Below are 15,810 nucleotides of genomic sequence, written 5' to 3' on the forward strand. Positions count from 1 at the left end.
CAATATACTGAAAAGCTAAACCCCACCGCGGTGTCTTATTCAACGGATTTCAATGGAATCTCGAGAATCAGGGATAACGGTATATCCCCAACAACATGGTGTTGTGTACCGAATGAATAAAGCTATCTATTGATCGCATACATTAGCGTTTTGTAAAGCGAGAAGTTATAAAAAGCACAAGTGTTAAGATTCGCCACAGACCGATATTATTGTCACGTACACGCGTTGCACAAAGAGTTGCCACCTCAGAAGCATGTTTGTGTTCGAGACGTTAGAAGATTAGATCTTCGTTCCATGGAACGGCCATTATCTGTTCTTGTGGTAGGGTAAGAGCCACCTTTGCTACACCTACGGCTCCCTGATGAACAGGCTGTGTCACTGCAATGGGACACCGTGCTCTATTGCCGGGATCATGTTTTATGTTATTAGGTCACCATTCATGGTTTAGGACATCGGTATTTATACTTGAACGAGTGGTATTATTGATATATCATTGTCACTTAACCAATGAATACCTTTTTTATAGCGCTGGGATGAACATCTGATAGATCCAATACTGCTGTGCTTTATACGTATGTTAACGCTGTCTCATTCAACCTTATTTCTAAATAACATGGCTCTTGGTCAACACGAGTCATGTCAGAGTTAAAACTAACCAATTCTCTTCAAATGGCACTAATCTTCTCATAAATCTATGTATTACTGAAATTGATAATAATTTGCAGGGTTCATAAATTATTTTACTTTCCTATCTCTACTACTATGTGTCAACGTCCGATTGTGTGTGTCTAGAATGTATATTGGCTCCGTCTTGTCAACCTATACTTTTCTGACATATCACTGCCTTTCTATTGTGTATGTACACTATAAACTACGTGTCCCCATGTGAAGATAGGCTATTTTGGTTATAACCTATTTGGACCGCCTCCGTGGTCTTGTGGTAGAGCGTCCACCCAGAGAGCGGAAGGTCCGGGGTTAGATTGCAATATTGCGAGGAAACTAGTCTGTGTACTGAATTATGAATTAATTATCAATTACATGCTTTTGTTGTAGTTCATTTACTTGTGTAGATCTGGGTTTTTTTTAATTTTAATCTGCCTTTTTGATGTACATGTTTTGATGAATGCATTAATTCTTCTCGTCTTCGTATGGTCTCGGGCGTCAAATTGCTACGACATCATTTCCAATAAATATATCATCGTGGTATCTCGATGAACGGTTTTGTACGTGAAGATTCGGATGAGATGGTCTTCAGCAACCCATGTTTGTCGTAAGATGTGACTAACGGGATCGGCTGGTCAGGTTCGATGACTTGGTTAGTGCATGTCATCGTATCCCAATTACGTAGATCTATGTTTAAGATGTCACACACTTTATGGTCTGGTCAAAAACTCGATTATTTACAGACTGCTGTCATACAGCTAGAATATTGCAGAGTGCGGCGTTAAACAACAAACAAACATTTATTTAAACAGAGGCAATTTCACAGTTTAACGGGAAAAAAACGTGCATACATCTTGCTTATGCATACATTTCTCTTAGTCAACAGAATTATTGTATAAAATTTGACATTGGAAATAAAGACTTCTCGTAAGAAAACTCTTTGTGCCAGTTCAGTATTATGCAGGGACATTTCCAAATAGGTAAAGGTGTACGTGATGCTGCTATGTACCTTCTCCATTGACAGTCCACTTAATCATGTTCCATATTTTTTAAAACATAAATATCCCCTATACATGTCATATGTCAGTGTTGTTTATGACATAGTAATATCACATAAATAACACATACTTAATGACACACATTTTGGATGTACGATGTAAGAGGTCAAGTATGTCTAGACAGTTACAAGCATATATTTAGACACATATGCACGTTCCTGTATCTCATCGATGGCATACAGAAGAGGTTTACAACCCACTATCTGATACTAGAGAGTGAACGATTGTTTCTTATCCAGAAAACTCTTGAGCACTCTTAGGTAGGTCTCAAGCACGACTCAAGTTCTGGTTTATGATGGGTCAAAAACGTTGAAATTAAAAGTCAAATATTGTTAAGCAGTTGGAGAGCATCCACTCCTACCTACTAACATACAATTCAGATATACAGACGTATTGTCCTCACAAGAACGATGGGTTTTGACCTCCATAGAAGTATACAGCGAGGGTATCGAAATGGCTTATTTCAAAGAGAAGAAGGGTCATTATATGCATCTTGTGGGAACACCTAACACAAACTAAATGGTTGTCAAAAGGACATAACGGTCGTTAAGGTTGCTTTGAACATTTATTATTGGAAATGTTGTTGTATTTCTTCAACGAATAACCAACTGGATAGATAAATGATGTTTTTTATATATATTTTGAATTATTGATGTTTACACGTTGTGAAACGTCAGATACTGTAAGAAATATTCTCTTTTGGACATAAAACTGTGAAAGGAAACTTTGGATAAGGATTGTTGAACAGTAAGCTCTATGTTGCACAGAAACAAAGTCCCTGAGCTCCACATGCATATATATATGTAGAGAGAGAGAGAGAGAGGGAGAGAGAGAGAGAGAGAGAGAGGGAGAGAGAGAGAGAGTGAGAGAGAGAGGATGTGAATATGTGTGTGTGTGTCTGCTTGTACTAGTCCGGATTGATGCCGATTTATAGTGTTAGCACACTGAGATACCATGCCGCAGTTTAACATGAATACCCCACTCAGACACAGTATACTGATTCCGAGCCGACCAGTCCTTGTTTTAGCCCCTTAATGCCGAGCGCCAGACAAGGTAACAACAATTACCATCTTTTAACGTCTTTTGGTATGACGCGGCTGGGGATCGAACCCCGGACCTTCCGCTCTCCGGGTGGACGCTCTACCATTAGACCACGGAGGCGGTCACAGAGAGAGAGAGAGCACAGTAAAGTGCTAACTCTCAGGCACGATTTTGTAATAAATAATTAAGTGGAGTAAGATTGAACACAGTTTTAATTGGCTAGCGCTTTCGCCTAGTACCACGTATCGGGCCATAACTGAATAACGGGCATGAAGTAGTAACATATAGTTACGTGACGTCATAACATTTAGGAGAACTATGACGTCACATTACCAAGGTAATATATATGTAAGTATTGTGAAATATTGTACATAGTGGTATATACTCTTTCGTTTGTTGATTAATGTTGCACTAGCCCGCCCATCTATTGAACAGCAGCCTGTATATATGATCGATTCTGGACCAGACAAACCAGTGATTGATATTATGAGCAACGTCCTACGCCGCCGACGTACTATTAACGCAGCCGTTTTGTGAAAAATCGTGATTTGTGATAAAAGCGTGAAACGTGGCACAGTTGTAGGTAATGACATTCCAAATATTTTCAGTTATGGGGGTCACCAAAAGACATCCAATATGGCCGCCATGGAGATATGAAATTTTAGTATATCTAGTATATGAACATGACGCACATTTATTATGAAAAATGAACATTTTGCAATGTATTTACCCAACACTACATCTGTAAAGTAAATATTAACTATATTTGAGTGTACTATTTGTTTTGATTCAGGTAATCTTAAGTGTGCAAAAACGAAAGCATATGCATTTCTTTCTTTTTCGACATACCTTTAAGACATACATCATTAAATCGAAATAGTGAGTGAGTTAAATTTAACGTCACATCGGCAATATTTCAGCCATATCGTGACAAGAAGTTATTATATATTATCAATAAATTGAAGCGAAATAACAACACCAATTTTGTATTCTCATATGTTAAACAACAGAATGTTTAAAGAAGAGAATTTGTTTGATTGAAACATGCTGTACATATCTAATGGTTTGGCTATTGACAGATAAGTGTGGTGTACAATTAGTGTACTACGTAAATATGGCACAACACAGACACGCCTTGCGCTGCACCCTCTCTCAGGCTTACAACTACATCTCAGAAGCTATTGCCATGACTTAGAAGCACATGATACTGTTGTCCAGAAAGGTTCATAGCCATGTCCTACTGATATTACCCATCCCCAACAGGGGCCGGCCTGAAATGCAGCTCTTTTGACATGTTGGTACAAAGCAGCTGATGGAGGAATGGAATCAATTGCTCTACCTTTCTAAGAGCATAACGTTTTGTGTGTCTCATTATCTCCTGCTGGTCCGACCATACATTAAGTCCATGATGACTGGCATCATGTTCATCACATTCTGTTGGGTTGGTACATCCCAAATAAGGCCAGATATGTAAATTGTTTGTCAGTTCCAATAATTATCCAGAGGTGAGACACTATCTATACTGTCAAACAATTCAATGGCCAGGTCAATGACATCAGTACCAACTGTTCGAAACGTACCTGTCTGGCAAGATTTGACATGAGCAAACAAAATTTGTGTCAGTTTCTTTATCTGAACACGGATGCAGATCATTGACAACACTATTTATTTGCACAAAACCTGTTTGCTGTGTGTGCTTATAATTTGTTTATAATTTAAACCCACATTCAAATGAAATAACATGTTCAAGATGTCTTGTTCTCGTCAATTCTCAGAAATGCCTCCCATGTGAGAATAAGTTTGCTGTTTGGTTGAACGTAGCGTCTGACTCCTTTTCCTTATTTGCTTATTGCTGTTGATGTTAGACTGTACACTCATCCCAAACAATGTCACCACTGGACACAATCTCAAGCTGTGTTTGTGCAAATGGAATAACGTCTTTTAAATTATCTTCAAAATGCATGTCCCGCAAGGTCTTTGCATGATCGCAACTGCCGTCCCATCTTAGAGCAGTGTATAAAACTCTGGGAGAGTATTTGTACTGATGAAAGTAAATGCAACAATAGGGATAATGTGCAGCTTGTTATATTACTTCTTCGGAATGTCTAACCATGACCACTGATTTTGAATCATCCGAAACATCCTACTGTGCAAGAGTAATTCAAGAAAGGTTACACTGTTGTGTAAAATAAAACATAACGTTTTCGAAACAATAATGAGTACAAACTCCGACATTTTCCAATCAACAGTAAGACTTCGCGTTCAATCAAACAGAACTGAGAAGCATTTCTAAAAATTGACAAGAACAAGAGCTGAACATGCTATTTTATTAGAATTTGGGGATAAACAATTTATAACCTCTTACTGCAAACAAGTTCTGTGCAACAAAGGTCAGATTTTGTCATGGATCTTCACTTATGCTCAGATGATGAAAATGACAAAGACTCTTTTTGGATAGACAGGTGCCAGACAGCGTATTCACATGATTGTGATTCAACACGTTGATACTGATCTTCTACCAACTGCATTATTGACAGACTAGATGTGATTCACATCTGTATAGATTTTGGAACTGACCAGCAATTCAGATATTTGGCTGTTCATGTCCATGCCGGACTCCATGGACCAGAGAAAGTCTGTTCACTTCCAGCTTTTTTTGCAATTATTGGCTGTGATCAGGGGAAACATGGAATGTGTATGAGGAAGCAGCAGTGGCTTTCAGTCTCGTTGGTGATGTACCAACTGAACAGGATGTAAGGAACATGGTGTCTGTCAAGCGTTTTGTGATCTTCATGTTTAATCGCGGAAGTGCCTGTATAAGAGTTAATGAGGCACGCAAAGAATTAGTCAATTATATATAATTAGAGATGTATAGCAATTCATTCCATTCTGTCTACATCAGCTGCTTTGTTCTAACATGTCAAAAGAGGTCATATTTGATTTGGCGGCCATTATCTGAAGATAGTGAGAATGTCTTAACCTACAACCGTGGCAAATTTCATATTTGTATCACAAAGTGCACAATTGGCCCTAGATTTGTGACAAAACGGTTGCACTATATGGCATGCATTCAACAAAGACATTGAGTCCAATTTTAACAAGGAATGACCACAAGGTTTATTATATATAATCACGATAGGTGTTATGTGTCGATTCCCAAATTGAATCAATATGTTAACCCAAAAATCTGTACGAAAAAGAACCTAGTTTGAAAGCGAAAAACAACCAACAAATGGTATACAATCAACAAATGTATTACAAAATTCAATAGGTTTACAAATCAATACAAATTAATGCACAGCAATTACAATGGAAATACACAATAGAGTGGTAGTACAATATTCAATGGCAATAAATAATATGATAGCAGTGATCAGTATCAAATACCAAAATACAGTGATGAAAGCAAAAGTCAGTGATAATAATACATGTTCACCCAGCGACGGGAGTGGTCAGGCTCCCGAGATGGGCTAGGTAGGGAATCAGGGATGATGAGCGATCCTCATATGAAAGTTGGTTCCGAAGGGATTAAAAGCGTCAGATATACGTAAACTCGCTATTATCCCATTATATACAATCTACCCAGCCACTGGAAAGTTCAACACAGTGTCCTCACCACAAGAACATTAAAGGCATTTCCATAACATACTATTACCTTCCGCGGTACACCGGACAGAAATGTACACACCACACTAGCATCTAAATATAGTAACTTCCTGATGACTGATCATTGAACACAATGTAATGAGCGTCTACCGAATCCCAACAGAAACAATGCAACACGTCTTCAATCACTGATAAACAATAAAATACACTTCCTTATAACAATAGGAATGACACGAACTACAGCACTATCCAAACTACATACGCCTATGCAACCAGAAGTATTATATACTACACATTAACATGATCTCCAGCACATTGAAAAAAGAAACTTTGAATATTCACTTTCTGTCTGAAATGATACGAGGTACACAAGCGATTCTATACTGTTTAATTTCAACTCATGCGACCATATGTTTAAAGTTTGGATATAGATCATTTAATTTATTTAAAATATGTGGTATTGGTATCATAGATCGCTCTAATGTAGGCGTGTACAAACAAGATACTAAGAGATAAGAGTGATTGATACCGGTGAGAATACGTATGTACAGCTTAATCTTAACGTGGGCCGCCAGTCTCAGCATTTTTTTCCATACACAAGTGATATATAATATTACATTAGATTTCAAGTCATAGAGATAGATTGTAATCTATATGTATGTTTTACGCCAAATTTCGTAATATGTCCCTAACCTTATAACACACCAAACAAGCGCTGTCATTCCCTACATCGCGTATCCCTATCAGGCATCCACCGACCGGCTTGGTTTTGGATAGATAATGTTTTTCATATGTTAAAGCTTGAATTTGAATTTGACATTAATTAGACATTTTGTACAATATCATGAAGAGTCTTAAAATAATATTGATGAAGCTACAAACTCGTTACAATGTTGGGTTTTGTCTTCGCAGGTTTGCAGTAAGATGTTATTGTGAAAGATATATGAACATACTTATACCTGCTAGATGGGGGCGTTGTGAATGTCGTTTCTTAAGGGTGTCTACTCGAACTGTCGGGAATCCGGAGTTTGTTATTCTGGCGCCAATGTTGAAACTATGCAGCTGAGTAGCATAGACGAAAAGTACTATCGTCACAGAAACAGTAAGTGAAATCATTCCCAATTTACGACATGTCGCGAATGGCTTACGGCACAAGAGAATGACGTGCAACGTTCTTTAAACTGTGACGTCGCTGAGTTGTAATGTCGCTTCCTGGCGATTTTTCGTTTGCATTTGCTGAAAATATAGCACACTAACCTGTAGAAATTACGATGTTGTCCTTCAGATGAACGTTTATTTCAGAGTGTTTGCGCTATATATATGCCTCTAAAGTGTGGGGTAGTTTGAAAGTACGCCGAGCGCAATAAAACGCACACGAACCACATTCGTTTTATATTTTACAGGTTTAGATTTTGAAAATACTCAGAAAAAGTATCCCATTTGCGTAGATCGATGCTCATGATGTCTTTACTGGATTATCTGGTCAAGACTCGATTATTTACAGACAGCGCCACATAGCTGGTATATTGCTGAGAGCGGCGTTAAGCAACAAATTAAACAAATATACATGATGATGTATTATCACGCATGGGACGAAGAGGTGCGCACGAGTATGTAATCATGTTATGTCCATCATACGCGAAGCTGGGTCAAGAGGAGGTTGCTGACCTCTCACAGCTCTTTCCGTCGGTTTACTGCTCTGGCTTAGTTCATCGAGTGCCCTTTCACAGTCACGCACTTGTTATTCGAATTGTTTCCCCTATGATGGTCGAGTGAGATAAGCGTGAGGTCTGTGATATTACAGTTGTCTTACAAACACGACTTAAAAGCACAGCAGCCATAGTAAATAGTAGTCTAAGAGTATATGGTGAGTGAGTGAGTTAGATGTATCGCCAGTTTGAACAGTATATCCCGCATATGACGACGTGTCAAATTAATAGTGGATCTATAACCAACGTGATGCCTATCTTCGACTTTCACTACCGTGGAGAAATTTAAAAACGCGGGTATGGTGCTGACAAACCTAAAAACATGATCAGGGCGAATTGGGGATTCGAACCCACGAACATAGGTTTCTGGTACACCTAATGATCACTCACACACACAAACACAAACACACCACACACACACGAATGCGCGCACATACACACACATACACCACACACACACGCACACACACATGGACGTGCGAACGTACACACACACACCACGCACAGAGGTGAGGTGAGGTGCGGTGAAATGGGGTTTAACAGGAACGCACGCACACACACACAGACGCACACACACTAACGCACACACAAACAGACGCACACACACATACGCACAGACACACACACACACCACACACACCACACACATACACACGGACACACATGTTGTGCAATGTGAAACGCCCACTTCTGACGTACTCGTCCTCAACTTGTTTATGAAAATGGCAGGAAGTATTTCGTCTGACATTCTTCTCATATTCAACCCAGATTCAGTGTTTGGCTTGTGCGGAAGAGACCCTCCTTTGTTGAATCCATTGTGATGAATTCTGTCTGTGTTTTCAATGAACTGTTGTCGTTAACTTTTATCAGTTATCGAGCACTACTAAAATCTGAATTAAAGGGGCACCATGCGCATCACTCTGTCAATATCATATTTCAGGGAGACAATGATCCACAGCCAGGTGACAATTTCCGGTCTCGGTCAAAACGTTGTTACTCATGACTTTCATGAAACTGAGACATTGTAACGCCGCACTCAGTAATATAACAGTAATATGACGGTGGTCTGTAAATAATCAGATCTGGGCCAGACAACCAGTGACTGATATCATGAGCAACGATACGCACTGTCGGTTGTACGATGATATGCAATCAACAAAGTCACGGAATCATCAGGTAGCCTCCAATATCCTTGGTACATGTAATGTGTGTATGTTGCTGTGTATGTCCGTCTGTGTCTGTCTGTCCTTGTCTGCCTGTGTCTGTATGTCAGACTGTGTGTCTGTCCGTTCGTGTATGTATGTTTATCCGTGTCTGTCTGTGCCTGTGTCTGTATGCCTGTCTGTTTGGCTGAGTGTCGTGTCTGCCTGCGTGTATGTCTGTGTCTGTCTGTCTGTCTCTCTACGTCTGTGTGTCGTTGTGTATCTGTCTGGCCCTGGGTCTGTTTGTGTCTGTGTGTCTCTGTCTGTCTCTGGATTTGTATGTGTGTCTGTCTGGGTCTCAAGGGTGGGTTTGTCTGTATGTATCTGTGTCTGTCTTTCTCACGGCCTCTCTGTCTGTATGTGTGTTTTTGTCTGTCTGTCTATCTGTATCTGCCTCTGTGTATCTATGCAAACTAGTGATTGATAGTATGACCAACGATCCACGGTGTCGTGGTACGATGACACGCAATCCAGTACAATAATGTTAAGGTAACGTTAAACCCCATTTCACCTCACCTCACCTCACCTCAACTCACCTCAACTCAACTCACCTCAACCCACCTCACCTCACCTCACCTCACCTTCAGCAAGTCACCGACCCTGATAGCCTCTTACGACCAGTATACGTTGCTAGGAAAAGATTCGAACCCGGAATCTGCAATCCGTAACAGCTAGATTGGTACATGTTATGTATGTGTGTCTGTTTGTCCGTGGCTGTGTCTGTTTCCCAGTGGCTGTGTCGTCCTGTCTGCGTGTTCCTTTCTGGGCCCCTGTCTTTCTGTCTCTGCCTGTTTGCCTGTAAATGTTTCTGTCTGTATGTGTCTGTGTCTGTCTCTGTGAGTTTGCTCCAACAAAGTTGAATAACTTAAATCCCAACTGCTAGTACTGCATCACCCTGGTGTAATTATGATAAGCATTAACTGGTTTATTTGTTAAAATTTGTGCTCAATAAATTTTGAATTAGCAAACCAACAAAGTGTTGACTCAAACGTGCCAGACCTGCCTACTGACCTGAGCAATGTAACCCTTAAAATCAAGCACTCGCACAAAGTGACAACAATTGAATATCCTCATAGCCTAAATTGAAACGAATTTTACGAATCAGACACGTCCTTGTCCCAACAGTATGCTCCTGACTATATATGCTGATCACAGCAAGGGATTACTATTAACGATGGAAGTCCTTTCACTTCATAAATTAAAAAGCCTTTGCCTTTCACAGGGCATCATTAGCTTGACTACTTTCGCTCAACGTGACGAGGCGCAAGGTTCGGCGAAAAAACAGCGCACTTTTTATGAACTCCCTTAAGTAATAATTATTATTCAGCGTATTTCTGTACATAATATTTTAATGGGTAACAAATGGACATTTATTTATCTCAACGTAGGCAGTTAGTGCATTTAAGGAGAATGTTATAACACAATACCAACCGTGTATAAGTTGTCTCCTCTATTTTCATTGCTTGTAATTGTCGAAACAGAATTAATTATTCATAGCTACCCTTACAGTGATAGTTACAGCGTAATGGCGTGATGTATATCTGACCTCTACTCAAGGAACGTATGCTGTACACAGACGGGTCATTGTCTACCTAATTATGCACGAAGTTGGGTTATAACTATAAGAGATAGCATCGACAGATGCTGGGAGTGAAGCAATTGCCATTGGAAACAAACAGAGCGTTGCTTGGCGCATAACAGAATACATTAAAGTCACATCTTGTATTCAAATGTTTTATATGGCGATACATGTTTCATATCTTTTTTGCAACAAACAAAGATCTAGTGTGCGATCAAAAAAGCAGAACATAGGTTAGTCATTCAATGCTTCAAAAGCTTCTTGCATGTACGTGATATGTTAAGGTGTTAAGAGATCCAGGTGCAGAACCGGTCCATTTTCAACACATGACTTATTTTGCGTGGTACTATGTTGATTATAACAACATGGTGTTGTCCTGTGAATAAGACAACGAAGCATTTTGCACAGAAGCTGGATCTATGTGGAACCTTATGGTTCTTAAGCGCTGGTAATTATAACCTCTACTTATCCTCCATGTACAATTCAAGCGTTCGTAACGTTCGTCTTGTTGGAATGTTCATTTCTTGAAAAACGTTTCATCATCACAGCTGCCGAACGTTCCCGGATCGCTCAAATAAAACAATGTTTGTCCCATGTTAGCAAACGGTTGCTGGAAGTAGGGAGGGGGTGAAGGCAGATAGCCTTGCATCATGGGAGACAAAGGGTCACAGAACACTTCCGGGTCAAAAGGTGCACTTGGCTGTCTCTGGAACATGGGAATCGGTGAACTTCGGTTATGTTCAAGTCTTGGACTCAGTTCACCAACCGTCATTCTTTGAGCCAGGTTTGGTAGCTGCATCCCCTCGCAGATGTAGTTGCATTCATGTCTACTAAACACCTGCATTATCCCACTCTCACCACAGTCCGACAAGCCGTACTCCTGCTTAACGGAATGGATGGTGGGTATCTTCAATGTCCACCCGACTTCATCAGCAGCACCTTTGAGTCCACACACCAAGAGATCCCCACCAGTGTGATGGTAACTGAAATGCATAAACGCGGGTAGCAACGGATGTATGGTCCTGCTTACTTCACCGTGGCGCTTCACAAACACTTGGAACCTCTTCCCCATGTTCTGTTCAATAAGCACCCACTCTCTACCATTGAGCCTTCTGCGGCTGAAGGAAAACACGTCAATCAAAGCTATCCGATCCATAAGCGCTTTCAAAGGTTCTGCAAAGGCGATGTTTAGGTTGTTTTCGGAGAATTTCCTGTTGAAAAGCTTTGCAAGTTCTTCAGCCTTTTCAGACTTGGCTATTTCTGTATCACATCTGCTTTGCGTCCCTGGTTCATTCCTAAATGCTTTAACTATGGCTTTTTCACCAGACCTCGGTCCCATTCCGTTAAGAAATCCTTTATGGGCGTGGGAAGTAGACCCTTTCGCGAAGGAAGAGTTCGAGAAACTGACCCAATACCGATGACCAGTTTCATCCAAACTTGACGACAACGTCTGGGATTCCATTATAGTTGAACGCCGATAATTTTGTGAACAAATTAAGACCACATGTTGACGAGAGATAACACAATGTACGAGGTGCACAATTACAAATAATTCAATAACATGACCATTGAGCAAACACTTGAAATACGACCTGTCTTCGTCAGAGTTCACACACTGAAACCGATGTTCAGTTTAGAGCAACAACAAGCGATACCGTCAGAACCTCCACATTTGCATTTTGTCTTCAGCTAGCGGTTGCTCCCCTTTGTCCCCAGTTCACCATCTGTCATCACGGTCGACGGCCGCTGTGGTGTACGGGCTGGTGATTTGTCTGAAATGACGGAAGTAAATCAACTCTAAGCGGACACCTCTTTTTCCCTTTTCCCAATGAGGACTGGCGTTGTCAGTAGACGTCCATTTAGGACAGCAATATTTTGTTTACGCTGTTAAGCTATCATCTATCAAAGTTTTTCCATATTTATCAAATGTTAGGCTCAATTCATTTAATGTATGTGTATTAGTAATTCACTATGTATTTATCAAAAAATCAAGATTTACATAAATAATGGTGCAATTATATTTTTTGTTGGTTGTTTGACGCCGCAGTCAGCAATACTTCAGCTATATCGCAGCGGTCTGTCAATACTCAAGTCTGGATAATATACCCGAGTGATTGACAGCATGCGCATCACCCACGCAGCCTGATCACCCTATCCTGTTGGTCCCTTATACAATAAGTATCGTTTGTTGGAGTACATATTGCCTCAAATGGATTCCCCACTGGTCGATTACATGATGAGACAGAAATAACTTCATTATAAAACAATGAATAATCTACTATTTTATGACGTGAAATATATATATATATATATATATATATATATATATATATATATATATATATATATATATTACACACACAGGACAATGAAAGTGGTACTTTATATAATTTATTTTAATTGGGCTGTCATAGTTACTTGCACGAAACTAAACAATGGATTTATCTGGGGTTTTCGAAACTGTTTTCACACAATGAAAACGGAAGTAGCGATTGTGTTACCCAACACTGAGTGGTTTTCCTATATTTGGCAGATAAGTACAAGCACTCTGATGAACGGAAACCATTGCATTTTGGACCTACCAATACCTTCGAGTAAATGAGTGAGCGAGTTGGTTTAACGACGCTTTGAACAGTACACCCGGCATATCACGGCGTGTCAGCCTACTGTGGGAGGAAAGCCCGAAGCGGCTATAAACAACTTTGGCGAAAGCCACGATCACAGTATGGTGCTGTCAAACCGAGAAGCATAATCGTGGGGTACCGGTATTCCAACCCACGACCAGAGGTTTCTTGCGTACCCAAGGACGCATCTTTACAGGGAATTCAGGCGCCCTAGACGACTGGGCCACCCGCCTCAGAGCCAAACGGACGTACATAAGATCGCAGCGAGATTTGAAGGAGGCCAGATATGTTGTATAATCGATAGACAGGCACACAGCCAACAACACGGCCTAAAATGTATACTACACAAGGAAAGTTAAAGAATAGTATGACAGATTTACTGTATTAATATGACAGAAAAGGTGTTCCTTAACTTCTTTTGAGTAGTATATGACAAATCAAGGTAACCCCACCTGACCAAATTGGAGGCAACATTGACGAGAAAACGATGTCCGATTTCTTATTTTAATCCGTGGTTTGTTTTTTAGGTGAATATTTTCCTTGCCTTTACATGTGTTTGTGACGGGTGAGACGAGACATGATACGCTCACGTTTTCGGGAACATTTGGTATTATCCCTAATTGATACTTTTTCTTAAACACATGAAAAATGATACAGTCGAAATCGTTCAGTGGACATTTCTTTTGATAGTGGAATTGAGTGTTTTCGTTGTTATTTCCAGCTCTTACTTTTGTAATGGCTTGTCGATGCGGTAATCCGGACGTGTTCACTGGTAGGAGTCCAGATTAACGAGGTATCACTGTAATTTGCAACAGCTAATGAAGGGTTACGTAGACAAAACGTTAAAGAAAATGATTTTTAAATGACAATGGAACCCAAAGTCCATGCTTTAGGACTGATGCATGGTTACTATAACATACCTAACTGAAATTCTAATTTATGTGAAGTATATTTTTCTCTTGGTACAGAAACAACCACTTCCATAGCACATGCAAACTTTATCAACGGGAGAGATTATATATGAAACCGCACAAGGAACTAACTTACCTGATGGCGGCTACTGCTGATGTTTCTTGGAGAGTACGAACACTTAGTAAAACCAGCTCAAATACAATCTGTTGCAAACACGATAAATACACATCTATGAAACAAAGTCATATACGATAAAATACGTTCGCTGTGGTTACAGCGAGACCGCAAACCAGTCCTTGTGAATTAGGGAAATGAAAAGCTATCGCAGACGCGTACGGTTCATAGTCAGTACAATGTGTCCCGTTCAAACATTAAGCCAAGCTGCGGACCAGGGGTATCGCGGATTCCTAAAGGGGAGCAACTCTCTCGATCTCCGCTAACAATGTTCAGATCACTATGCACTTTGCTAACAGTAACTAAACTACTGCACCTCTCGTCTACAGGTCATGCTTCGTCTCTGGTTTTGGATACACGTGTTCAGTGCGTTGTCAACTATTTTGTCATGTTGAGATGACTTGTAAATACATGGAAACCCGTAGTACATCGTCAAAGTATACGTGCTATTACATATGATCATAAGATGACCTTAGCGTGCTGTTTAAATTAGATATTGATCATACACACACATAACCTATTCAAAATCAGATTTGTTAAGTGAGTTGGATTGTAGGTGTGTACAAGGAAAAACCTGTTGCTGCGGTTTAATTACAAGATGTCAAGATTATTGCACGCTATCTTGACTCAAGGCTATAAAACATTGCTTTTTCCTCATGTTTCCAAACAGCATTCACGGAGCCACGCTGGCGTGGGATTTCCTTATCAAAATGGTCGTGTAATAGTCACTATAGTAATAGTTGTTGTTATTATAATTATTATTATTATTATTATCGTTGTTGTTGTTAATAGGCATACCCATGGTGCTATACAATTGCTACCCCGGTCAACAGGCCAGTGTGTATACATTTTCGATTATCAGTTCCCCGGGAACCTGCCAGTTATGCGTCAGAATGTTCACATACAAAATTCCATTCTCAATCTACCGGGTACCCATTTACTGTGCTTAAGCAAAGTTCGACCAAGAGGACACTTGTGGTATAGCATGTACGTGTGCTCAATACGGAGCAAGGCCGAAGCGGATCTTGTTTATTTCATTTTGTTTTTAACTCCGCTTTCAGCAACATTCCGGCCATACGGCTGCGGTTTGCAAATAATTGCGTCTGGGCAGCTAATCCAGTGATTGACATCATGAGCATCGATCTACACATTTGGGATACGATAACATGCTTCAACTAAGTCTGACCACCCGATACCGCTGTCGCTTCTTACGACAAGCATGGGTTGCTGAAGACCAATTTG

At 40.1% G+C, this 15,810-nt stretch overlaps 1 protein-coding gene across 2 annotated transcripts; it reads right to left on the reverse strand.

The window, feature by feature from the left end:
* Positions 1-10,999: 10,999 nt before the first annotated feature.
* Positions 11,000-14,850, reverse strand: LOC124138545. Of its 2 annotated transcripts, XM_046505249.2 has the most exons (3): positions 14,530-14,850; positions 14,211-14,281; positions 11,000-12,630 (listed from the first exon to the last, which is right to left on the reverse strand). In XM_046505249.2, the coding sequence occupies exon 3, from the start codon at positions 12,318-12,320 to the stop codon at positions 11,376-11,378; it is 945 nt and encodes a 314-aa protein (XP_046361205.2). In that variant the 5' UTR covers positions 12,321-12,630; positions 14,211-14,281; positions 14,530-14,850; the 3' UTR covers positions 11,000-11,375. The 2 variants fall into 2 exon arrangements, with proteins under 2 accessions (XP_046361205.2, XP_046361204.2); XM_046505248.2 differs by lacking the exon at positions 14,211-14,281.
* Positions 14,851-15,810: the final 960 nt, after the last annotated feature.

Source organism: Haliotis rufescens, unplaced genomic scaffold (genome assembly GCF_023055435.1).
Source record: "Haliotis rufescens isolate VD_foot unplaced genomic scaffold, xgHalRufe1.0.p SCAF_17, whole genome shotgun sequence".
Lineage (NCBI taxonomy): Eukaryota > Metazoa > Mollusca > Gastropoda > Lepetellida > Haliotidae > Haliotis > Haliotis rufescens.

What these genes read in the sequence shown, in the direction of transcription:
- LOC124138545 (XM_046505248.2), bottom strand. Translation starts at nt 12,320, where the DNA reads ATGGAATCCCAGACGTTGTCGTCAAGTTTGGATGAAACTGGTCATCGG.